General features: G+C 42.1%; 2 protein-coding genes across 3 annotated transcripts in view; both read left to right on the top strand.

Moving 5' to 3' along the window:
* The window catches only part of LOC120568960 (zinc finger protein 664-like), a 25366-nt gene extending 17511 nt beyond the window's left edge, over positions 1 to 7855 (top strand). Inside the window, exons 8-9 of one of the 2 annotated variants that reach the window (XM_039816727.1) lie at positions 5912 to 6010; positions 6936 to 7855. In XM_039816727.1, the coding sequence (XP_039672661.1) occupies positions 5912 to 6010; positions 6936 to 7001 (165 nt within the window). In that variant the 3' untranslated portion in view covers positions 7002 to 7855. Of the gene's footprint in view, positions 1 to 5911; positions 6286 to 6935 lie in introns of those variants that run through there. The other variant, XM_039816726.1, reaches the window with a different exon arrangement.
* A 1116-nt stretch (positions 7856 to 8971) lies between these two features.
* On the top strand, positions 8972 to 19824 carry ttc19 (tetratricopeptide repeat domain 19). The gene is given in 12 exon segments (XM_039816953.1): positions 8972 to 9098; positions 10002 to 10119; positions 10121 to 10190; positions 12184 to 12275; positions 12472 to 12582; positions 14542 to 14580; positions 14696 to 14752; positions 16850 to 16911; positions 17130 to 17224; positions 18248 to 18411; positions 18707 to 18869; positions 19589 to 19824. Coding segments are annotated over 12 exon segments (1227 nt in total). The 5' UTR covers positions 8972 to 9006; the 3' UTR covers positions 19753 to 19824.
* Positions 19825 to 25000: the final 5176 nt, after the last annotated feature.

Genomic DNA, 25000 nt, shown 5'->3' with positions numbered 1-25000 from the left:
CCATCTACAGGGTCCTACCCTCCTTTTGGGAATTCCAACCAAGCCAGTGGAATATAGAGACGGAGGGCATTTAAGTCCCATCTCTCCTCCCCCCCGTGGACTTGTCTGCTAGCCACCAACATGTAGAGTCTGTTACCAGCTCCTACATCAGGCCAGTACGGTGGGACCAGGGGGGTGCGTGCCAATAGTCAATGTCCACGGTTTGTCTGCGTTTCGGTGCTGTGACCCATTTATTTCCAGTAACGGCCTGCTTACCGTCGCACAAGCATACAGTCCATTTCATTTCTGGTTTAGTTCCATCCATTTTCCTCGTCAAACAATTTAAACACCGACAAACACCAACACGGTGAAAAGATGTCTGCTTTCCCCGTTTCCCACCCACCTGTGTACCTGTGGCTGATTACCTGTAGGCCTTCCCAAAGGCAGTGCTCCACCCAGTGCTCACACATAACACTGCACATTGACCTAACCAACATGGTAGCCTATACAACCAGAGTGGTGAAATGGCTCCAACACACCAGACACATGTCTAAAAGCTGCTGTGTGCTGATCGATTCAGCACCAACAGGCTCAGGAACCCACCACTGCAGGTTTTAGAAGCTACTGAGCTGTAATGAAGACAGAAGTGGAAACAGACGGTAGGAATCAGCACAGAGGACGGACAGATACTAAGATAACGATATGTCAGACATAAAGAAAGGACGTGTGGTTAAGTTCTATGGTTATACCTATTGTTATATCTATCTTTATACCTATGGTTATATCTACGGTTATACCTATGGTTATATCTATGGTTATACCTATGGTTATACCTATGGTTATATCTATGGTTATACCTATGGTTATATCTATGGTTATACCTATTGTTATATCTATGTTTATACCTATGGTTATACCTATGGTTATATCTATCTTTATACCTATGGTTATATCTATCTTTATACCTATGGTTATATCTATGGTTATATCTATGGTTATACCTATGGTTATATCTATCTTTATACCTATGGTTATATCTATCTTTATATCTATGGTTATACCTATGGTTATATCTATGTTTATACCTATGGTTATACCTATGGTTATACCTATGGTTATATCTATGGTTATACCTATGGTTATATCTATGGTTATATCTATGGTTATACCTATGGTTATATCTATCTTTATACCTATGGTTATATCTATCTTTATACCTATGGTTATACCTATGGTTATATCTATGGTTATATCTATGGTTATACCTATGGTTATATCTATCTTTATACCTATGGTTATACCTATGGTTATATCTATCTTTATACCTATGGTTATATCTATGGTTATATCTATCTTTATACCTATGGTTATATCTATTTTATACTATGTATACCTAGGTTATATCTATGGTTATATCTATGGTATACTATGGTTAATCTTTTTAATAGGTTATACTGTAATTATCTAACTATGGTTATATCTATCTTTATATCTATGGTTATACTATGGTTATATATGGTTTATCTATGGTTATACTATATATTATTTATACTATGGTTATATCTATCTTTATATTGGTTATACCTATGGTTATATTATCTTTCTAGGTTGATTATGGTTATATCTATTTTATATATCTTTAACTATGGTTTATGTATTTATATATTTATATATGGTTATACTTATGGTTATACCTGGTTATATCTATGGTTTATACTATGTTAATATGTTATTATGTATACTATTATACTACGGTTATATCTATGGTTATACTATGGTTATATCTACGGTTAGATCTATGGTTATACCTATGGTTATATCTATCTTTATATCTATGGTTATACCTATGGTTATATCTATCTTTATACCTATGGTTAGATCTATGGTTATATCTATCTTTATACCTATGGTTATATCTACGGTTATATCTATGGTTATACCTATGGTTATATCTACGGTTATATCTATGGTTATACCTATGGTTAAGTTCTATGGTTATATCTATCTTTATATCTATGGTTATACCTATGGTTATATCTATCTTTATACCTATGGTTAGATCTATGGTTATATCTATCTTTATACCTATGGTTATATCTATGGTTATACCTACGGTTATACCTACGGTTATATCTATGGTTATACCTATGGTTATACCTATGGTTAGGTCTATCGTTATACCTATGGTTATATCTACGGTTATATCTATGGTTATACCTATGGTTAAGTTCTATGGTTATATCTATGGTTATATCTATGGTTATATCTATGGTTATACCTATGGTTATACCTATGGTTATACCTATGGTTATACCTATGGTTATATATATGGTTAAGTTCTATGGTTATACCTATGGTTATACCTATGGTTATATCTACGGTTATATCTATGGTTATACCTATGGTTAAGTTCTATGGTTATATCTATGGTTATATCTATGGTTATACCTATGGTTATACCTATGGTTAGATCTATCGTTATACCTATGGTTATATCTACGGTTATATCTATGGTTATACCTATGGTTAAGTTCTATGGTTATATCTATGGTTATATATATGGTTATATCTATGGTTATATCTATGGTTATACCTATGGTTAAGTTCTATGGTTATACCTATGGTTATACCTATGGTTATACCTATGGTTATATATATGGTTAAGTTCTATGGTTATACCTATGGTTATACCTATGGTTATACCTATGGTTAAGTTCTATGGTTATACCTATGGTTATATCTACGGTTATATCTATGGTTATACCTATGGTTAAGTTCTATGGTTATATCTATGGTTATATCTATGGTTATATCTATGGTTATATCTATGGTTATACCTATGGTTATACCTATGGTTATATCTATGGTTATACCTATGGTTATACCTATGGTTATATCTATGGTTATATCTATGGTTATATCTATGGTTATATCTATGGTTAAGTTCTATGGTTAAGTTCTATGGTTATACCTATGGTTATACCTATGGTTATACCTATGGTTATATCTATGGTTAAGTTCTATGGTTATATCTATGGTTATACCTATGGTTATATCTATGGTTATATCTATGGTTATATCTATGGTTATATCTATGGTTATACCTATGGTTATACCTATGGTTATACCTATGGTTATATCTATGGTTATACCTATGGTTATACCTATGGTTATACCTATGGTTATATCCTATGGTTATGTCTATGGTTAAGTTCTATGGTTGTTTCTATGGTTATACTATGGTTATACCTATGGTTATACCTATGGTTATATCTATGGTTAAGTTCTATGGTTGATATCTATGGATTGTCTATGGTTATATCTATGGTTATATCGTTGAGTGTGTGCGGACCTGGCTCACCATCTATACAGATATTAATGGATCTATCCCACAGCACTCTCTGTAAGTAACTGGTATTGATGATGATGATGATATGGTATGTGTTGTTATGTGGTATTGGTATTGGTATTATGTGTATTGTTATTGATGATGTATTTATTGTTGGTATTATATATATTGTCTGTGATGATAATGTGATATGATATTATTTTTTGTATTAACGGTATTGTGATGTTGTTATATTGTATGATGATATTTTGTATATATTGTTGTATTAATAGCTGTGTGTGATGTGTGATGATGTGTGTTATTGTGTATTATTGTTGTATTAACAGCGGTATGTGTGTTGTTTTTTTTGGTATTGATATTGTGGTAATTATATTGTATTAACAGCTGATGATGTATATATATTATTGATTTTATTAACAATGATGATGATGATGATGATGTTGATGATGATGATGATATTATGGTGATGTGTGTGTGTATATATATTGTCTATTAACAATTATTATTGATGATGATGATATATATATTGTCTTATATTAACAGCTATTGATGATGATGATGATGATGATGATGATGATGATGATGATTATTGTTGTATATGGTGTGATATTAATGGTGATGATGATGATGATGATAGTAGTATTATGTGATATTATTATTGATGATGTATATATTGTACTTATGATAACATGTGATGATGATATGTGATGATAGTATATTGTTGTATTAACTGCGGTGATGTGATGATGATATGTATGTATTATGTGATATTACTATTATGTGATGATGATGATATTGTGATGTTGATGATGATTATGATAATATATTGTATATTAATTGATGATGATATTATATATTGTGTTATTAACTTTATTGATGATGATGATGATGATGATGATGATATTATGTATTGATGATGATGATATTGATGATGATATATATATATTGTCTATTATTAACAGCTGATGATGATGATGATATTATTATGTATATATTTCAATGATATTATTATATTGATATATTATATGGTATTGTTGATGATGATGTATATGTATATAATATTAACTTATTGATGTTATTGTATATATTGTGTATTAAATTTGATGATGATGATAATATATTGTCTGTATTAACGACTGATGATGATATTATATATTATTAACAGCTGTGTATGTGATGATGATATTATTATATTGATAATGATGATAACAATGATGATGATGATATTATTATATATTGATATGTATTACTGGTGTATTATTATGTTATGATATTATTAATATAATGATATTATTGATGTATGTATTATGATATGATGATGATGATGATATTATCGAATGATGTATTATTATGTTAGTATTAACAATGATATTGATGATTATATGATAATGATATTAACAATTGATGATGATGATGATATTGATGATGATATTGATATTATATTATTGTTAATATTGTTATTTATTGTTATTGATGTGATAACTGGTTATGTGATATTATTATATATTATTATTATTATATATTGTGTTAATGATAGTACTAGTTATTATTATGTTGTATTACTTGGATGATGATGATGATGATATTGATGATGATGATATTATTGATGATAATGATGATATTATTATTAATATATTATTGGATAAATTTTTATTGTGTGTATATATTATTGATTAACAGCTGTTGTATTGATGATATTGTATATATTATTATATTTGTGTTATGATAATTTGTGTATTATTATGTGTGTGTAATTAACTAGTTATTATTATTATTATATGTATTATTATTATTATTATTATTATTATTATTGTGTATATATTGTGTGAATTAACAGCTGTGTGTGTGTGTGTATATATTGTGTGGATTAACAGCTGTGTGTGTGTGTATATATTATTATTGAGTTAACAGCTGTGTGTGTGTGTGTATATATTGTGTGAATTAACAGCTGTGTGTGTGTGTGTATATATTGTGTGAATTAACAGCTGTGTGTTATTATTATTGTATATATTGTGTGAATTAACACTGTGTGTGTGTATATATTGTGTGAATTACACTGTGTGTGTGTGTATATATTGTGTAATCTGGTATTATTATGTGTGTATATATTGTGTGAATTAACAGCTGTGTGTGTGTGTGTATATATTGTGTGAATTAACAGCTGTGTGTGTGTGTGTATATATTATGTGAATTAACAGCTGTGTGTGTGTGTATATATTGTGTGAATTAACAGCTGTGTGTGTGTGTATATATTGTGTGTAATTTATTTTGTGTGTGTATATATTGTGTGAATTAACAGCTGTGTGTGTGTGTGTATATATTGTGTGAATTAACAGCTGTGTGTGTGTGTATATATTATGTGAATTAACAGCTGTGTGTGTGTGTGTATATATTGTGTGAATTAACAGCTGTGTGTGTGTGTGTATATATTATGTGAATTAACAGCTGTGTGTGTGTGTATATATTATGTGAATTAACAGCTGTGTGTGTGTGTGTATATATTGTGTGAATTAACAGCTGTGTGTGTGTGTGTATATATTATGTGAATTAACAGCTGTGTGTGTGTGTATATGTCGTCCCCAGGAATGTGGGCGGAGCTTCACCACGTCGGGCTCCCTGCTGAGCCACCAGCGGTCCAAACACACGGGAGAGAAACCTCACTACTGCTTCACGTGCGGCCAGTTCTTCTTCACCAGCTCGCTGCTGCGCGTGCACCAGCTGGACCACAGCGGCGAGCGCCCGCACGCCTGTGGCTGCGGAAAGACGTTCAAAACCCGCGGGGTGCTGCGGCTGCACCTCAAGAGATTCCTGACCCACAGGCCTGCACAGTGAACGCACCACCGGTCCCGCACACTGAACGCACCACCGGTCCCCTCACAGTGAACGCACCACCGGTCCCACACACTGAACGCACCACTGGTCCTCTCACAGTGAACGCACCACCGGTCCCACACAGTGAGCACTACCCCGGTCCACACACAGGCACCACACTGGTCCATACACACTGAACGCACCACTGGTCCCCTCACAGTGAACGCACCACCGGTCCCACACACTGAACGCACCACTGGTCCCCTCACAGTGAACGCACCACCGGTCCCACACAGTGAACGCACCACCGGTCCCACACAGTGAACGCACCACCGGTCCCACACAGTGAACGCACCACCGGTCCCACACAGTGTGCATAGCCACACGCAAAAATGCAAACACGGTGCCACCCAGTGACTTTCACCCCTGTAATGCTACTGGTCCCACACAGTGAATGCAACACTGGTCCCACACAGTGAATGCAACACTGGTCCCACACAGTGAATGCAACACTGGTCCCACACAGTGAATGCAACACTGGTCCCACACAGTGAATGCAACACTGGTCCCTCACAGTGAATGCAACACTGGTCCCACACAGTGAATGCAACACTGGTCCCACACAGTGAATGCAACACTGGTCCCTCACAGTGAATGCAACACTGGTCCCTCACAGTGAATGCAACACTGGTCCCACACAGTGAATGCAACACTGGTCCCTCACAGTGAATGCAACACTGGTCCCTCACAGTGAATGCAACACTGGAAACCTCACTACTGCTTCACGTGCGGCCAGTTCTTCTTCACCAGCTCGCTGCTGCGCGTGCACCAGCTGGACCACAGCGGCGAGCGCCCGCAGTGAATGCAACACTGGTCCCACACAGTGAATGCAACACTGGCTCCACACAGTGAACGCACCACTGGCCCCCCCACAGTGAACGCAACTGTTGCTTAATTATTTTGAGAAAAGAGGCGACTGTTTTTTCCCACATTCCCATGATTTTGCAGAGAAAAAAAGAAACCGCAGAACTTGTTTTCAACTTTTCTTCAGTATCAGTCGCCTGGACATTCATTCAGATAGAGAAGAGGAGATGAGGAGAGAGGAGAGGAGTCTGTGTGTTTGGGGTTTTGTGAACAGCTGTTTACTCCTGGAGAATGCCACCTTCTCATTAAAGAGACTGAGACTGGGACTCTGGGATGGAGATACAAGCTTTCTGGGCTGCTTCTAACTAACTTTGAGTTTTCCTTGAGAAGAAGAAAGCTGCAACAGATACTACACATACTACAGTTACTACAGATACTACACATACTACAGATACAGCTACTACAGTTACTACAGATACTACACATAGCCTACTACAACTACAGTTACTACAGTTACTACAGATACTCACGTTTTACTCACTTAAGTTCATTTTTTCAGTCAACCAACCTTTCTGTTTGTCCGTACAGAAAATGAAATTATCCATTTTATATAAAAGAGAAAGATGTGACATTAAGAAAAAACACTCAGAGGAAAGGTGTGTGTGTGTGTGTGTGTGTGTGTGTGTGTGTGTGTGTGTGTGTGTGTGTGTGTGTGTGTGTGTGTGTGTGTGTGTGTGTGTGTGTGTGTGTGTGTGTGTGTGTGTGTGTCATGGTAGTGAGGACATCTCTACATTCACTCCTTCACATATGGTTTTAAGTTTCCATTAAAGCTCAAACTACCGATTACTGTCATGGTGCTTTAATGTGTGGATTATTGTCTGGATGAATGGATCAGTAGTTAGGTCTGTAAAATGTAGATCAGAGTTTCCCAAAAAGCCCAAGATGATGTCATCAAATGTCTCGTTTTGTCCCCAACTCAAAGATCTTCAGTGTCCTGTCCCAGAGGAGAGAAGACACTAGAACATATTCACATTTAACAAGCTGACATCACACTAGATTACCTGTTTTATCATCAAAAAGGACTCAAAGGAACATTTCTATTTACTACATAAAGCTGAGAATACTGCTGTACTTTTACTACATGAGGCTGAGAATACTGCTGTACTTTTACTACATGAGGCTGAGAATACTGCTGTACTTTTACTACATGAAGCTGAGAATACTGCTGTACTTTTACTACATGAAGCTGAGAATACTGCTGTACTTTTATTACATATTTTCAGTGAATCCTGTAGTGAGAAAATGTATTAAAAGATTCAAAGAAATTTCAATTTTATATGTAGAATTTACCAATAACATAGAAACAATATATGTATGTGTTACCTAACTGTGTGCTGGGACTTGAAGCCCTAAATATTGCTCTAAAGCAGGGGTCTTCAATGTTTTTTAAGCCAAGGACCCCTTAACAGAAAGAAAGACAGAGCAGGGACCCCTACTACATATATTGGAGAAAATGAAGTTGCATATTAAACTGGGCCTACAATAACGTGTGGGCAGCCTAAAGCATTTATACCTTCTTTTTTTTGCATAGAAAACTGAGCTATTAAAATATTAATTGTTGGCATGATTTTTTAAATAATTTAATGTTACACATACATGTGGCACAGTAAATCTTTAGGATTAACTACAGTATATTTGTATGTGGATATCTTAGTAACTACCTTACATATAGGCCAGTAAGCCTATCATCAGTGGAGATTTATATCTGCTAATAATATGTTGGAATTATGTTATAATAAAAAAAATATTTGAAGACCGCCCTATAGTGACTCTGAGGACCCCCTAGGGGCCCCGGACCCCCTGTTGAAGATCTCTGCTCTAAATTCTTCCAAACGTTGAGTGAAAATGAAATGTTTTTTTGTTTTTTTTTTGCCTCTGGTGCTTTTATTGTGAAGGCTCTGAGTCACCGCTCGGGACTTCCGCTCGTAGTGTAAACAGTTAAGATGGCGGCTTGCAACGTTCGCAGCGCTGTCACTCAGACTCTGAGAGGACTCAGAGGGACACGAGGACACCTGAGACACATAGCTGCTGCAAGGTTAGTGTGTCTCACACAGACAGACAGGGAGAGAGACAGACAGGTAGAGAGAGCGAGAGGAACAGATCTTAGCTGGAAGGTCATTTTGTTGCAGACAGACAGAGAGAGAGAAACCGGTAAAGAGAGTGAGACAGAGAGAGACAGACAGACAGGTAGAGAGAGCGAGAAACAGGTAAAGAGTGAGACACAGCTGCTGCAAGGTTAGTGTGTTTCAAACAGACAGACAGGGAGAGAGGGAGACAGACAGGTAGAGAGAGACATCTTAGCTGGAAGGTCAGTTTGTTTCAGACAGACAGGTAGAGAGAGAGAGACCTAACTTATAGAATCTGTGTACTGTATGTATTTATATGTGACTGGCAACCTGTTTTCTTTGTTCATGCCAATAAAGGAAACTGAGACAGACAGACAGACAGAAAGACAGGTAGAGGCAGACATACATGCAGACAGGTAGAGACAGACAGACAGGTAGAGGAAGACATACATGCAGACAGGTAGAGACAGACAGACAGGTAGAGGAAAACATACAGACAGACAGACACACAGATAGTCTAGCTAGCTGCCTGGATTTACCCTGCAGTAATCTGAGGAGCTCTCTCTGTCTGTCTGTCTGTCTATCTCTCTGTCTCACTCTCTCTGTCTGTCTGCCTGTCTCACTCTCGGCCTAAACAGAGCTATCCCATCGTTATTGACTACTTTTAAACTAAATGGGACTATCATTTACTAAATGAAATCATGTAATCATGTAAAATGTCTCTTTGTCTCACTCTCTACCTGTCTGTCTGTCTCTCTGTCTCACTCTCTCTACCTGTCTGTCGTTCTAGACTACTTATAAAATGAATGGGACTATCATTTACTAAATAAACATGATGTCATCGTGTAAAATGTGTCTTTCCTTCATGTCAGACAGCAGTGGGACCGCTCTGTGACATCACAGACTGGGCAGGGGAAGCACTCGGCATGCTGGGTAACCGTGAGACATGAGTCCATCGGGGGGGACCTCCAGAGCACACAGAGGAGGAGGAGGAGGAGGAGGAGGAGGAGGAGGAGGAGGAGGAAGAAGAAGAAGAAGAGGAGTGCTGTGGGCGGCCGTTGGTACGTTTATGGACCTTTATCACGGCAGACATGTTGACATGTCCTAGTAGGAACAGCACAGGTGTGTTAAACCATTACTGATGGCTGCATTCCACTTAGGAGAGGTCCTGGTATTAAACCATTACTGATGGCTGCATTCCACTTAGGAGAGGTCCTGGTATTAAACCATTACTGATGGCTGCATTCCACTTAGGAGAGACCCTGGTATTAAACCATTAATGATGGCTGCATTCCACTTAGGAGAGGTCCTGGTATTAAACCATTAATGATGGCTGCATTCCACTTAGGAGAGGCCCTGGTATTAAACCATTACTGATGGCTGCATTCCACTTAGGAGAGACCCTGGTATTAAACCATTACTGATGGCTGCATTCCACTTAGGAGAGGCCCTGGTATTAAACCATTACTGATGGCTGCATTCCACTTAGGAGAGGTCCTGGTATTAAACCATTACTGATGGCTGCATTCCACTTAGGAGAGGTCCTGGTATTAAACCATTACTGATGGCTGCATTCCACTTAGGAGAGGTCCTGGTATTAAACCATTACTGATGGCTGCATTCCACTTAGGAGGCCCTGGTATTAAACCATTACTGATGGCTGCATTCCACTTAGGAGGTCCTGGTATTAAACCATTACTGATGGCTGCATTCCACTTTGGAGAGGCCCTGGTATTAAACCATTCCATGGCTGCATTCCACTTAGGAGAGGCCCTGGTATTAAACCATTACTGATGGCTGCATTCCACTTAGGAGAGGTCCTGGTATTAAACCATTACTGATGGCTGCATTCCACTTAAGAGAGGCCCTGGTATTAAACCATTACTGATGGCTGCATTCCACTTAGGAGAGACCCTGGTATTAAACCATTAATGATGGCTGCATTCCACTTAGGAGGGCCCTGGTATTAAACCATTACTGATGGCTGCATTCCACTTAGGAGAGGCCCCGGTGTTAAACCATTACTGATGGCTGCATTCCACTTAGGAGAGGTCCTGGTATTAAACCATTACTGATGGCTGCATTCCACTTAGGAGAGACCCTGGTATTAAACCATTACTGATGGCTGCATTCCACTTAGGAGAGACCCTGGTATTAAACCATTAATGATGGCTGCATTCCACTTAGGAGGGGCCTGGTATTAAACCATTAATGATGGCTGCATTCCACTTAAGGAGAGGTCCTGGTATTAAACCATTACTGATGGCTGCATTCCACTTAGGAGAGGCCCTGGTATTAAACCATTACTGATGGCTGCATTCCACTTAGGAGAGGTCCTGGTATTAAACCATTACTGATGGCTGCATTCCACTTAGGAGAGGTCCTGGTATTAAACCATTACTGATGGCTGCATTCCACTTAGGAGAGACCCTGGTATTAAACCATTAATGATGGCTGCATTCCACTTAGGAGAGGTCCTGGTATTAAACCATTAATGATGGCTGCATTCCACTTAGGAGAGGTCCTGGTATTAAACCATTACTGATGGCTGCATTCCACTTAGGAGAGGTCCTGGTATTAAACCATTAATGATGGCTGCATTCCACTTAGGAGAGACCCTGGTATTAAACCATTAATGATGGCTGCATTCCACTTAGGAGAGGTCCTGGTATTAAACCATTACTGATGGCTGCATTCCACTTAGGAGAGGTCCTGGTATTAAACCATTACTGATGGCTGCATTCCACTTAGGAGAGGCCCTGGTATAAACCATTACTGATGGCTGCATTCCACTTAGGAGAGGTCCTGGTATTAAACCATTAATGATGGCTGCATTCCACTTATGTCTGCTGTGGAAAAGGTCCATTCACTCTTCTTTTTTATCCTTCATATCATATGCTTCTTTGATGTTTAAACTCTTTTTTTTATGTGTGTATGTGTGTATATGTCTCTGTGTGTGTGTGTGTGTGTGTGTCTCTCTCTCTCTCTGTGTGTGTGTGTGTGTGTGTGTGTGTGTGTGTGTGTGTGTGTGTGTGTGTGTGTGTGTGTGTGTAGCCTTCTCTCTGTTCAGCAGGTCTGATGAAGACCAGCGAGATGAAGCCCAGAGGAAGGAGGACGACATTATCCTGCTGCTGAAGAAAGCCAAGGTACCACAAACACAACCAGTACAACAATTAGAGTGGATCTTTGTAGTAACAGCTGTACTTTAGGAGTACTTTCCTAGTACTGCACTAACTGTGTCTGTGTGTGCATGTTTGTGTGTGTGTGGGTGTCTGTCTGTGTGTGTGTGTGTGTCTGTCTGTCTATGTTTGTGTGTGTGTTTCTGTGTGTGTGTGTGTGTAGCTAAGTGTGTATCGGGGACAGCTGCAGGCTGCCTCTGGTTTCCTCCATCAGGCCGTTGCTCTGGCTCATCAGACCCACAACACTCAGGCCATCATCTACACATACAGCCTGGTAAATACTACAGTACTCTCATCTACACAGACAGCCTGGTAACTACTACAGTACTCTCATCTACACATACAGCCTGGTAACTACTACAGTACTCTCATCTACACATACAGCCTGGTAACTGCTACGGTACTCTCATCTACACATACAGCCTGGTAACTACTACAGTACTCTCATCTACACATACAGCCTGGTAACTACTACGGTACTGTCATCTACACATACAGCCTGGTAAATACTACACTACTCTCATCTACACATACAGCCTGGTAACTACTACAGTACTCTCATCTACACATACAGCCTGGTAACTACTACGGTACTGTCATCTACACAGACAGCCTGGTAACTACTAAAGTACTCTCATCTACACATACAGCCTGGTAACTACTACGGTACTGTCATCTACACGTACAGCCTGGTAAATACTACAGTACTCTCATCTACACATACAGCCTGGTAACTGCTACGGTACTCTCCTCTACACATACAGCCTGGTAACTACAAGTACTCTCCTCTACACATACAGCCTGGTAACTACAAGTACTCTCCTCTACACATACAGCCTGGTAACTACAAATACTCTCCTCTTGTACTGCTGTAAGAGTACTAATACCACATGGTACTGTTCATCTGCTACAGTTAAAGTCCTGCAGTGAAAATGTTACTTAAACTGCTCATATTATGCTTTAGTGCTTTTCCCCTTTCCTATATTGTGTAATATATCTTTTTGTGCACATTATAGGTTTACAAAGTGAAAAAGCCCATACTCTGCTTCTGACTGGCTAGTAGTCCTTACCTAGGTACTGTCAGGACACGCCCTCATACTCTGCTTCTGACTGGCTAGTAGTCCTTACCTAGGTACTGTCAGGACACGCCCTCATACTCTGCTTCTGACTGGCTAGTAGTCCTTACCTAGGTACTGTCAGGGCACGCCCTCATACTCTGCTTCTGACTGGCTAGTAGTCCTTACCTAGCTACTGAGCATGTGCGACTCCCAACAAAGATGTAACAGCAGTGAGAGGTCTCACTCTGTAGCTAAAACAGAGACCTGAACACAGGGTGAAAAGAGGAGCTGCAACATTGTGCAGTACAACTAATATATGGTGTTTTTGGAAAATTAAACCATGTAAACCTATTTTGGTACAACCTCTAAATACAATTATGAACCTGAAAATTAACATAATATGAGCACTTTAAGTAAAAGTCTGTAACTATCATCAGGAAAATGTGAAATTCTTTGTGAAATTCTTTTATTAGGATAACCCCTTGAGATGTGCCATCTCGTTTTCGAGGGGGTCCTGAACAAAATACAACAATAAACACTACAGACATACAAACATAATAAACAAAACACAAAACAAAAAAAAACAAAACAAAAAAAAAACACACACAGAGCCTACAATTACAATATAATAAATAACAGGGAATAATGATACATCAACATATAGCCAAACGTTACTGTTGGAAAAGTGAAATTAAGTGGTTCAATAAGAAAAGAAAAGTGAAGAATGAGATCTGGAGAGAATTAAAGTCTACATGTACAGTTAGTTTGAAAATGAATTGCCAAGGCATGTTTGAACAGTCTGAAAGTTGAAATGGAGCGAATATTTACTGGTAAGTTATTCCAATCAGAAGGTGCTTTAAACATAAAAGCATTTTTTGATCTAGACTTAGAAACATGAGGTACTGAAAAGAAAAGCTGTACAGTATGTCTTAAATGATGAGTGGAGGAAAAAGGAACCAAAAACTGTTTTAGATAAATAGGATAATTGAAATGAACACACTTAAAGACAAAGTGCAACCAATGAATCTGTGAGTGCAGAAATGTAGTGCAGTAATAAGTAATAAAACAATATTTCATAGTAGAAGTAGAAAGTGACTCAAGTACAGTACAAGTACCTCAACATTTGGACCCAATGTACAGTGCTGGAGTAAATGTACTTTGTAACTTTTCCTCAGATGGCGAACCTGGCCTACGTTCAGGGTCAGCTGGACAGCGTGAGTACCGTCCAATCACAGCTCAGCTGGTTACTGTCACCTGCTCTGTGTTACTATGGCAACAGCTGGTTGCCTTCATCATCACCTTCGTTGTTTCCTCGTCTTCGTCTCTCAGGCAGAAAAACTCTTCAAAGCAGCGATGAGCTTCCTGCTGTCGGGAGGAACGCCACAGGTGTGTCTGTGTGTGTGTGTCTGTCTGTCTGTCTGTCTGTCTGTCTGTCTGTGTGTGTGTCTGTGTGTCTGTGTGTGTCTGTGTGTGTCTGTCTGTCTGTGTGTGTGTAAGTTTTTGATGTCTTTTTCAACGTTATTTCAATTTTCAACGTTATTTATAGTATCAAATCATAACAGGAGTTATCTGGAGACACTTTACAGATAGAGAAGGTCTAGACCACACTCTATAATTTACAAAGACCCAACAATTACAGTAATTCCCCCCAAGAGCAAGCATTTAGTGGGACAGTGGTGAGGAAAAACGCCCTTTTAGGGAGAAACCTGGGACAGACCCAGGCTCTTGGTAGGAGGTGTCTGACGGGACAGACCCAGACTCTTGCTGGACGCAGCAGGGCGTAGCAGGATGTAGCAGGACGTAGTACGTAGTAGGACATAGCAGGATGTAGTAGGGTGTAGCAGAACGTAGTAGGACATAGCAGGATGTAGTAGGGTGTAGCAGGACGTAGTAGGACATAGCAGGATGTAGTAGGGTGTAGCAGGACGTAGTAGGACATAGCAGGATGTAGTAGGGTGTAGCAGGACGCAGCAGGACATAGCAGGACGTAGCAGGATGTAGTAGGGTGTAGCAGGACGCAGCAGGACATAGCAGGATGTAGTAGGGTGTAGCAGGACGTAGTAGGACATAGCAGGATGTAGTAGGGTGTAGCAGGGTTGGCAGGCATATGGGACGTAGTAGGGTGTAGCGGGGCTGTGCGGACATAGCGGATGTAGTAGGGGTGCTGGGGCGTAGTAGGCATAGCAGGATGTAGTAGGGTGTAGCTTAGGCTTAGCAGGCATAGGGGCAGTAGTATAGGGGTGCTGGGCGAGGACATAAAGGGATGTAGTAGGTGTAGCAGGGCCTGTAAGGACATAGGGGGCGTGCGGGGCGTAGTAGGGTGTAGCAGAGCGTAGTAGGGTGTAGCAGGCCTGGCAGGACATAGTAGGATGTAGTAGGGTGTAGCAGGCGTGGGATGTAGTAGGGTGTGGGGACAGCAGGATGTAGTAGGGTGTAGCCAGGATGTAGTAGGGTGTAGCAGGACATAGCAGGATGTAGTAGGGTGTAGCAGGAGTACACGCAGAGGCTAGCAGGATGTAGTAGGGTGCAACAGGGCGTAGCAGGATGTAGCAGAGTGTAGGGGTGTAGTAAGATGTAGTATGGTGTTAAGGACACAGAGTAGGACTGCAGGATTTAGTAGGGTGTAGCTAAGGGCCGGTGGGGCGTAGTAGGACATAGCAGGATGTAGTAGGAGTGTAGGGGCCTTGTGGGACATAGCAGGACGTAGTAGGGTGTAGCAGGACGCAGCAGGACATAGAAGGATGTAGTAGGGTGTAGCAGGACGCAGCAGGACATAGCAGGACGTAGCAGGACGTAGTAGGGTGTAGCAGGGCGTAGTAGGGTGTAGCAGGACGCAGCAGGACATAGCAGGATGTAGTAGGGTGTAGCAGGGCGTAGCAGGATGTAGTAGGGTGTAGCAGGACGTAGCAGGATGTAGTAGGGTGTAGCAGGATGTAGTAGGGTGTAGCAGGACCTAGCAGGATGTAGTAGGGTGTAGCAGGGTGCAGCAGGGCGTAGCAGGATGTAGTAGGGTGCAGCAGGGCGTAGCAGGATGTAGCAGGGTGTAGCAGGGTGTAGCAAGATGTAGTAGGGTGCAGCAGGGCGTAGCAGGATGTAGCAGGGTGTAGCAGGACGTAGCAGGATGTAGTAGGGTGTAGCAGGATGTAGCAGGGTGTAGCAGGATGTAGTAGGGTGTAGCAGGATGTAGTAGGGTGTAGCAGGATGTAGCAGGATGTAGCAGGGTGTAGCAGGGTGTAGCAGGACGTAGCAGGATGTAGTAGGGTGTAGCAGGAAGTAGCAGGAAGTAGCAGGGTGTAGCAGGGTGTAGCAGGACAGAGGATGTAGTAGGGTGTAGCAGGGTGTAGCAGGACGTAGCAGGATGTAGCAGGGTGTAGCAGGACCGTGGCAGGATGTAGTAGGGTGTAGCAGGGTGTAGCAGGACATAGCAGGATGTAGTAGGGTGTAGCAGGATGTAGTAGTCAATGACTTCCTGTCTGTTTCCAGGACGACAACGCTGTCATCGAGATGTCTCTGAAACTCGCCACCATCTACGCTGAACAGAACAAGTAAGACCCCCCCCTTCACCCCCCCTCCACCCTTCTTTATCCTCCACCCTTCTTATTCCACCCTTCTTTATCGTCCACACCAAACTCCAGTCACAAACCTGCTGATTTAGTAACTGTGTGTGTGTGTGTGTGTGTGTGTGTGTGTGTGTGTGTGTGTGTGTGTGTGTGTGTGTGTCTCTGTGTGTGTGTGTGTGTGTCTCTGTGTGTGTGTGTTGGAGGGTGGAGCTTGCAGAGCATGGCTTCAGGTTCTGTCTGGAGTCTCTTGAGGCCAAACTGCAGAACCAGAAGGAAACAGCTGCAGAGGAGCTGACAGGTGAGACCCCAACACGTTAAAGGTCCCATGACATGGTGCTCTTTGGATTCTTTTATAGAGACCTCAGTGGTCCCCTAATACTGTATCTGAAGTCTCTTTTATATAGACCTTAGTGGTCCCCTAATACTGTATCTGAAGTCTCTTTTATATAGACCGTAGTGGTCCCCTAATACTGTATCTGAAGTCTCTTTTATATAGACCTTAGTGGTCCCCTAATACTGTATCTGAAGTCTCTTTTATATAGACCGTAGTGGTCCCCTAATACTGTATCTGAAGTCTCTTTTATATAGACCTTAGTGGTCCCCTAATACTGTATCTGAAGTCTCTTTTATATAGACCTTAGTGGTCCCCTAATACTGTATCTGAAGTCTCTTTTATATAGACCTTAGTGGTCCCCTAATACTGTATCTGAAGTCTCTTTTATATAGACCTTAGTGGTCCCCTAATACTGTATCTGAAGTCTCTTTTATATAGACCTTAGTGGTCCCCTAATACTGTATCTGAAGTCTCTTTTATATAGACCTTAGTGGTCCCCTAATACTGTATCTGAAGTCTCTTTTATATAGGCCTTAGTGGTCCCCTAATACTGTATCTGAAGTCTCTTTTATATAGACCTTAGTGGTCCCCTAATACTGTATCTGAAGTCTCTTTATATAGACCTTAGTGGTCCCCTAATACTGTATCTGAAGTCTCTTTTATATAGGCCTTAGTGGTCCCCTAATACTGTATCTGAAGTCTCTTTTATATAGACCTTAGTGGTCCCCTAATACTGTATCTGAAGTCTCTTTTATATAGACCTTAGTGGTCCCCTAATACTGTATCTGAAGTCTCTTTTATATAGACCTTAGTGGTCCCCTAATACTGTATCTGAAGTCTCTTTTATATAGACCTTAGTGGTCCCCTAATACTGTATCTGAAGTCTCTTTTATATAGACCTTAGTGGTCCCCTAATACTGTATCTGATCTGTATCTTTGTTGTTTATGTTGTTGTGTTTATGTTGTTGTTGTTGTTGTTGTCTCCAGAGGAGCAGGAGGCTCTGAGGAAGGAGACCCGGCTGCTGCTGGGACTCTGTCTGGACTCCCGGGCTCGGTACCGGGCGTCCTCACTGCAGCTGGAGCAGGCAGGACGGGACTACCAGAAGGCCCTGGACATCTGCTGCTCAGAGCAGGGAGACAGGCACCCTCAGGTAGACAGACAGGGAGACACGCACCCTCAGGTAGACAGACAGGTAGAAACATACCCTCAGGTAGACAGACAGGTAGGGAGACAGACAGACAGGGAGACAGATGGGTAGGGAGACAGGCAGGCAGGTAGACAGACAGGTAGGGAGACAGACAGACAGGCAGGGAGACAGACAGGTAGACAGGCAGACAGATAGGCAGACAGGTAAGCAGGAGACAGCAGGCAGACAGACAGGCAGCAGGGCAAAAAAACAAAAAGTGAAAAAGCCCAAACTGAGGTCCTGGCCGTGTGTTCTGCAGACTCTGGTGCTGATGAGCGACCTGGCCACCATCTTGGATCTGCAGGGTCGCCATGACGACGCCCTGGCGCTGGTCCAGCAGGCGGTGGATCTGAGCCGCTCCGCGGGTCACCCGGACCAACACGTGCTGCTGGGAAACATGGCGGGCATCCTGCTGCACACAGGTCAGACAAGCAGCAAGCTAACTGCTAACAGCTAGCAGCTAACCGCTAACTGCTAACAACTAGCAGCTAACAGCTAGCAGCTAACAGCTGACCGCTAACTGCTAACAACTAGCAGCTAACAGCTAACAGCTAGGTCAGACCGGTACTGTCACTTTTACTTCACTATGTTCAATATGTGTGTGTGTGTGTGTGTGTGTGTGTGTGTATATGTGTGTGTGTCTGTGTGTGTGTGTGTGTGTGTGTGTGTGTGTGTGTGTGTGTGTCTGTGTGTGTGTGTGTGTGTGTGTGTCTCTGTGTCTATGTGTGTGTGTGTGTCTGTGTGTGTGTGTGTGTGTGTGTGTGTGTGTGTGTGTGTGTGTGTGTGTGTGTGTGTGTGTCTGTGTGTGTGTGTGTGTGTGTGTGTGTGTGTGTGTCTGTGTGTGTGTGTGTGTGTGTCTCTGTGTGTGTGTGTGTGTGTGTGTGTGTATATGTGTGTGTGTGTGTGTGTGTGTGTGTGTGTGTGTGTGTGTGTGTCTGTGTGTGTGTGTGTGTCTGTGTGTGTGTGTGTGTGTCTGTGTGTGTGTGTGTGTGTCTCTGTGTGTGTGTGTGTGTGTCTGTGTGTGTGTGTGTGTGTGTGTGTGTGTATATGTGTCTGTGTGTGTGTGTGTGTGTGTGTGTGTGTGTGTGTGTGTGTCTCTGTGTGTGTGTGTGTGTGTGTGTGTGTGTGTGTGACCCACCAGGCCGGCTCCAGGACTCGGTCCAGCTCTACCACGAGGCTCTGAGTCTGGCCCAGCAGGCCGGAGACCAGGAGGCCGTGACCCAGATCCAGGAGGGACTGGAGGAGGTGAAGAAGAGGAGGAAGCAGCAGCAGGAAGAGGAGGAGGAGAAGACCGATCCTCAGTAGTCAGGTTCCACCCACATCGGCCTCAACTTCAACTAAAATTAATATATTATAATAATAATAATAATAAATGTTTCCATCGTTTCTGTGGTTTTTAGTTTCTAAATTCTTGTTTTATTGAGTTATAAAAAGAAGTGAAAGTTAGAGCAACAAGTAACGAGTCATGAAGATACAACTCAGCTTTAAAGCTGAACCGAAGAAGGGAACCATAGGGTTGGGTACCGAGACCCGGTGCCGATACGGTACCTTACCACCGGTATTTACCGGACCGAATAGTAACGCAGATTTTGGTGCCTCATTCCGGTGCCACTGATAAGCCAGCGCTGCTCTCTGATGCTCCGAAACAGACGTTAGAGGCAACAGAAGCATCGCTGCACTGTCACGCTACTCAGCACTACACCTGACAGCAGGTAACGTTAGCCTAGCGTTAGCTAGTAGCAGGTAACGTTAGCTAGTTAACACTACACTTGACAGCAGGTAACATTAGCCTAGTGTTAGCTAGTAGCAGGTAACGTTAGCTACTTAACACTTCACCTGACAGCAGGTAACGATAGCCTAGTGTTAGCTAGTAGCAGGTAACGTTAGCTAGTTAACACTACACTTGACAGCAGGTAACATTAGCCTAGTGTCAGCTAGTAGCAGGTAACGTTAGCTAGTTAACACTACACTTGACGGCAGGTAACATTAGCCTAGCGTTAGCTAGCAGCAGGTAACGTTAGCCTAGTGTTAGCTAGTAGCAGGTAACGTTAGCTAGTTAACACTACACCTGACAGCAGGTAACGTTAGCCTAGCGTTAGCTAGCAGCAGGTAAGGTTAGCCTAGTGTTAGCTAGTAGCAGGTAAGGTTAGCCTAGTGTTAGCTAGTTAATACTACACCTGACAGCAGGTAAGGTTAGCCTAGTGTTAGCTAGTAGCAGGTTACGTTAGCCTAGTGTTAGCTAGTTAACACTACACCTGACAGCAGGTAACGTTAGCCTAGCGTTAGCTAGCAGCAGGTAACGTTAGCCTAGTGTTAGCTAGTAGCAGGTAACGTTAGCCTAGTGTTAGCTAGTAGCAGGTAAGGTTAGCCTAGTGTTAGCTAGTTAACACTACACCTGACAGCAGGTAACATTAGCCTAGTGTTAGCTAGTAGCAGGTAAGGTTAGCCTAGTGTTAGCTAGTTAACACTACACCTGACATCAGGTAACGTTAGCCTAGTGTTAGCTAGTAGCAGGTAAGGTTAGCCTAGTGTTAGCTAGTTAACACTACACCTGACAGCAGGTAATGTTAGCCTAGCGTTAGCTAGCAGCAGGTAACGTTAGCCTAGCGTTAGCTAGCAGCTGGAGTAACCACGGTTAAAATGCTGACAGCTAAACGGTGTAAAGTTTGTCTGTATTTCACTGCAGAGGATTCAGACAGCGAGACCTAACAGTCTGCTGCTGTCTGAAAAACAACACAGACGGTGCGTTCACTTGAAACTTGCCAGTCTCGTGGTGCATTCAAAGTTATTGTAAAATACCCTTTTGCCATCTGGTGGTTGTTTTTGTCGTACTGGTGAAATAAGTCATTGTTAGAAGTTATAGTTATTACATTATTATTAAATCATTTCATTGTGACCATATGGCCTTAGCAATAAACAGCCCTTCTTTAATGTCGCCGACTATCGTTTACTACCCTTGTTTTTGTATTTTATTTAAACTTTATTAAAAAGTATCGTTCAGGCACCGGTATCAGAAAACCCCCAAACAATCCCCAACCCTAGGGAACCAGAACAGGCCATACCTGGTTACTGCTAACGCACCTGAGTGGCTTTAGGACTAGGTAAGCCCCGCCTCCCCCACCCGACAGCCAATAAGAAGATAGGGAAGCCCAGAGACAGTTCTCCTGATGGTGATGATAGTGATTCATACTGTGATGTTTCTGTCTGTGTGTAAAAGTGAAATAAATCTCAGCAGTGTATTGATCCTTTCATTTCTGGTCAGTGTGTGTGTGTGTGTGTGTGTGTGTGTGTGTGTGTGTGTGTGTGTGTGTGTGTGTGTGTGTGTGTGTGTGTGTGTGTGTGTGTGTGTGTGTGTGTGTGTGTGTGTGTGTGTGTGTGTGTGTGTGTGTGTGTGTGTGTGTGTGTAACTGTACAAACAGCTGACGGACAGCGGGACATGTTCATGTTAATACGAGTTGTGGGCAGAGCCTGAATTAAACCGAATAAGGTGCTGGTAACCATGACTCAGCAGAATATTCAGACTGTGTGTGTGTGTGTGCAGGTTCCCACAGAAGGTGGCGCAGGTGAACTTCCTGTTGTGTTTACTGAATATGTCAGAATAAAAGCACGGTAAACAAACAGCAGAAACAAACAACAAACAGAGGATTAACACACAAACACACACATGCACACAGACAGACACACACACAGTCAGAGGGATGTGGTATAAAAGCAGCTGCAGTGTGTTTCTGTCTCTCTTCTGGACAAGGACAATAAGATGACAAACTGACCAGGTATGAACACACACACACACACACCTGAAGAAACCCAGAAACTCGCCAAACCCACCAGACTCCATGTAAATAATCAGGACTTTTAGCGTGTATAGAGCCAGCATATCTCCACCAGACTCCATGTAAATAATCAGGACTTTTAGCGTGTATAGAGCCAGCATATCTCCACCAGACTCCATGTAAATAATCAGGACTTTTAGCGTGTATAGAGCCAGCATATCTCCACCAGACTCCATGTAAATAATCAGGACTTTTAGCGTGTATAGAGCCAGCATATCTCCACATGTAAATGGGTGAATTAAGGGTTTATTTCAACCAAACCAGAGTGCTGATTGTTGGAACAGTGGAAAGATGAACCAAGACGGCTTTTGGTAGTTTTATTTAGTTTCTGTCCACTTTGAATGAAGTGTGTTTTACGATGATAAAAGTCCTGATTATTTACATGGAGTCTGGTGGAGTTTGGTGATGGTGATTAATCAGTTACTCTGACAGGTGAGGGGCAGTGACATCATCACACCTGTGTGTGTGTGTGTGTGTGTGTGTGTGTGTTGTGTGTGTGTGTGTGTGTGTGTGTGTGTGTGTGTGTGTGTGTGTGTGTGTGTGTGTGTGCGTGTGCAGGTTCCCACAGAAGGTGACGCAGGTGAACTTCCTGTTGTGTTTACTGAACATGTCAGAATAAAAGCACTGTAAACAAACAGCAGAAACAAACAACAAACAGAGGATTAACACACAAACACACGCACACAGACACACACACAGACAGACACACACAGAGACACACACACACACACACACACAGAGACACACACAGACAGACACACACACACACACACACACCTCTATATGTTCCCATACAGCTCTTTCTCATGGACTGGTCCATATGATATGGTACGAACTAACGGTCGGTGAGGTCACATGTAGACTGGTCACATGACCTTTGAGTTTGGGCTGATGTCAGGTCGTTGGGGTCTTCACCCCCCCAAGCTGACAGCGTGGGTTTGATGCTGATGGTGGTGGAGATGATGGAAGCTGATTGGTTGGTTAGTGCTGTCTGTTTCTTTAACTTTGGACCTCATGAATTCATTCATCATCAACAGCTTTGTATGATATGAGAAAACGTATGCACAACAATTCATATAGCTTGTGTGTGTGTGCGTGTGTGTGTGTGTGTGTGTGTGTGTGTGTGTGTGTGTGTGTGTGTGTCTGTGTGTGTTTGTGTATGTGTGTGTTTGTGCATGTGTGACTGTGTGTGTGCGTCTGTCTGTGTGTGTATGTGTGGTTGTGTCTGTGTGTGTGTTTGTGCGTGTGTGTGTTTGTGCATGTGTGTGAGTGTATGTGTGTCTGTGTGTGTGTTTGTGCGTGTGTGTGTTTGTGCATGTGTGTGTGTTTGTGCATGTGTGTGAGTGTATGTGTGTCTGTCTGTGTCTATTTCTGTGTGTGTGTGTATCTGTGTGTGTGTGTGTCTGTGTGTGTGTGTCTCTATGTGCGTCTGTCTGTCTGTGTGTATGTGTGTGTGTCTCTGTGTGTGTATATATATGTGTGTGTGTGTGTGTTTGTGTATGTGAGTGTATGTGTGTGTCTGTGTGTGTCTCTGTGTGCGTCTGTCTGTGTGTGTGTGTGTGTCTCTGTGTACGTCTGTCTGTGTGTATGTGTGTGTGTGTGTCTGTGTGCGTGTGTATATATGTATGTGCATGTGTGTGTGTGTTTGTGTATGTGAGTGTATGTGTGTGTTTGTCTGTGTGTGTGTCTCTGTGTGCGTCTGTCTGTCTATCTGTCTGTGTGTGTGTGTGTGTGTGTGTGTGTGTGTGTGTGTCGTCTGTCTGTGTGTGTGTGTGTGTGTGTCTCTGTGTACGTCTGTCTGTGTGTATGTGTGTGTGTGTATATATGTATGTGCATGTGTGTGTGTGTTTGTGTATGTGTGTGTGTGTCTGTGTGTGCGTCTGTCTGTGTGTGTATATATGTGTGTGTGTGTGTGTGTGTTTTGTGTATGTGAGTGTATGTGTGTGTCTGTGTGTGTGTCTCTGTGTGCGTCTGTCTGTGTGTGTGTGTGTGTGTGTCTCTGTGTACGTCTGTCTGTGTGTATGTGTGTGTGTGTATATATGTATGTGCATGTGTGTGTGTGTTTGTGTATGTGAGTGTATGTGTGTGTTTGTCTGTGTGTGTGTCTCTGTGTGCGTCTGTCTGTCTATCTGTCTGTATGTGTGTCTGTGTGTGTGTGTCTCTATGTGCGTCTGTCTGTCTGTGTGTATGTGTGTGTGTCTCTGTGTGCGTCTGTCTGTGTGTGTATATATATATGTGTGTGTGTGTTTGTGTATGTGAGTGTATGTGTGTGTCTGTGTGTGTGTGTGTGTGTGTCTCTGTGTACGTCTGTCTGTCTGTGTGTATGTGTGTGCGTGTGTCTGTGTGCGTGTGTATATATGTATGTGCATGTGTGTGTGTGTTTGTGTATGTGTGTGTGTTTGTCTGTGTGTGTGTCTCTGTGTGCGTCTGTCTGTGTGTGTGTGTGTGTGTGTGTGTGTGTGTGTGTGTGTGTGAAATGACAGCGAGCGTCTCCTGTTTACATGACAGTTCAGTTTAAGGGTCCTTGCTGGTAAATGTAGCCCAGAGAAGGTGCCTGTGAGTCGGGTACAGAGCACCATGAGGAGACCTTTCAGAGCATCATGTGACCACACCAAAACAACCAGCAACCAGTTCAGATCAGAAAACAGACCTGGTTTGGACTGAAACTCTCGTCTTTTCTCCTTAACTTCTTCAGGACATTAACAGATATACGTATGAAT

The sequence above is a fragment of the Perca fluviatilis genome, chromosome 11 (assembly GCF_010015445.1).
Source record: "Perca fluviatilis chromosome 11, GENO_Pfluv_1.0, whole genome shotgun sequence".
Lineage (NCBI taxonomy): Eukaryota > Metazoa > Chordata > Actinopteri > Perciformes > Percidae > Perca > Perca fluviatilis.
The sequence above is the reverse complement of the archived record's forward strand: the minus strand, read 5'-3'. Positions and strand labels throughout refer to the sequence as shown.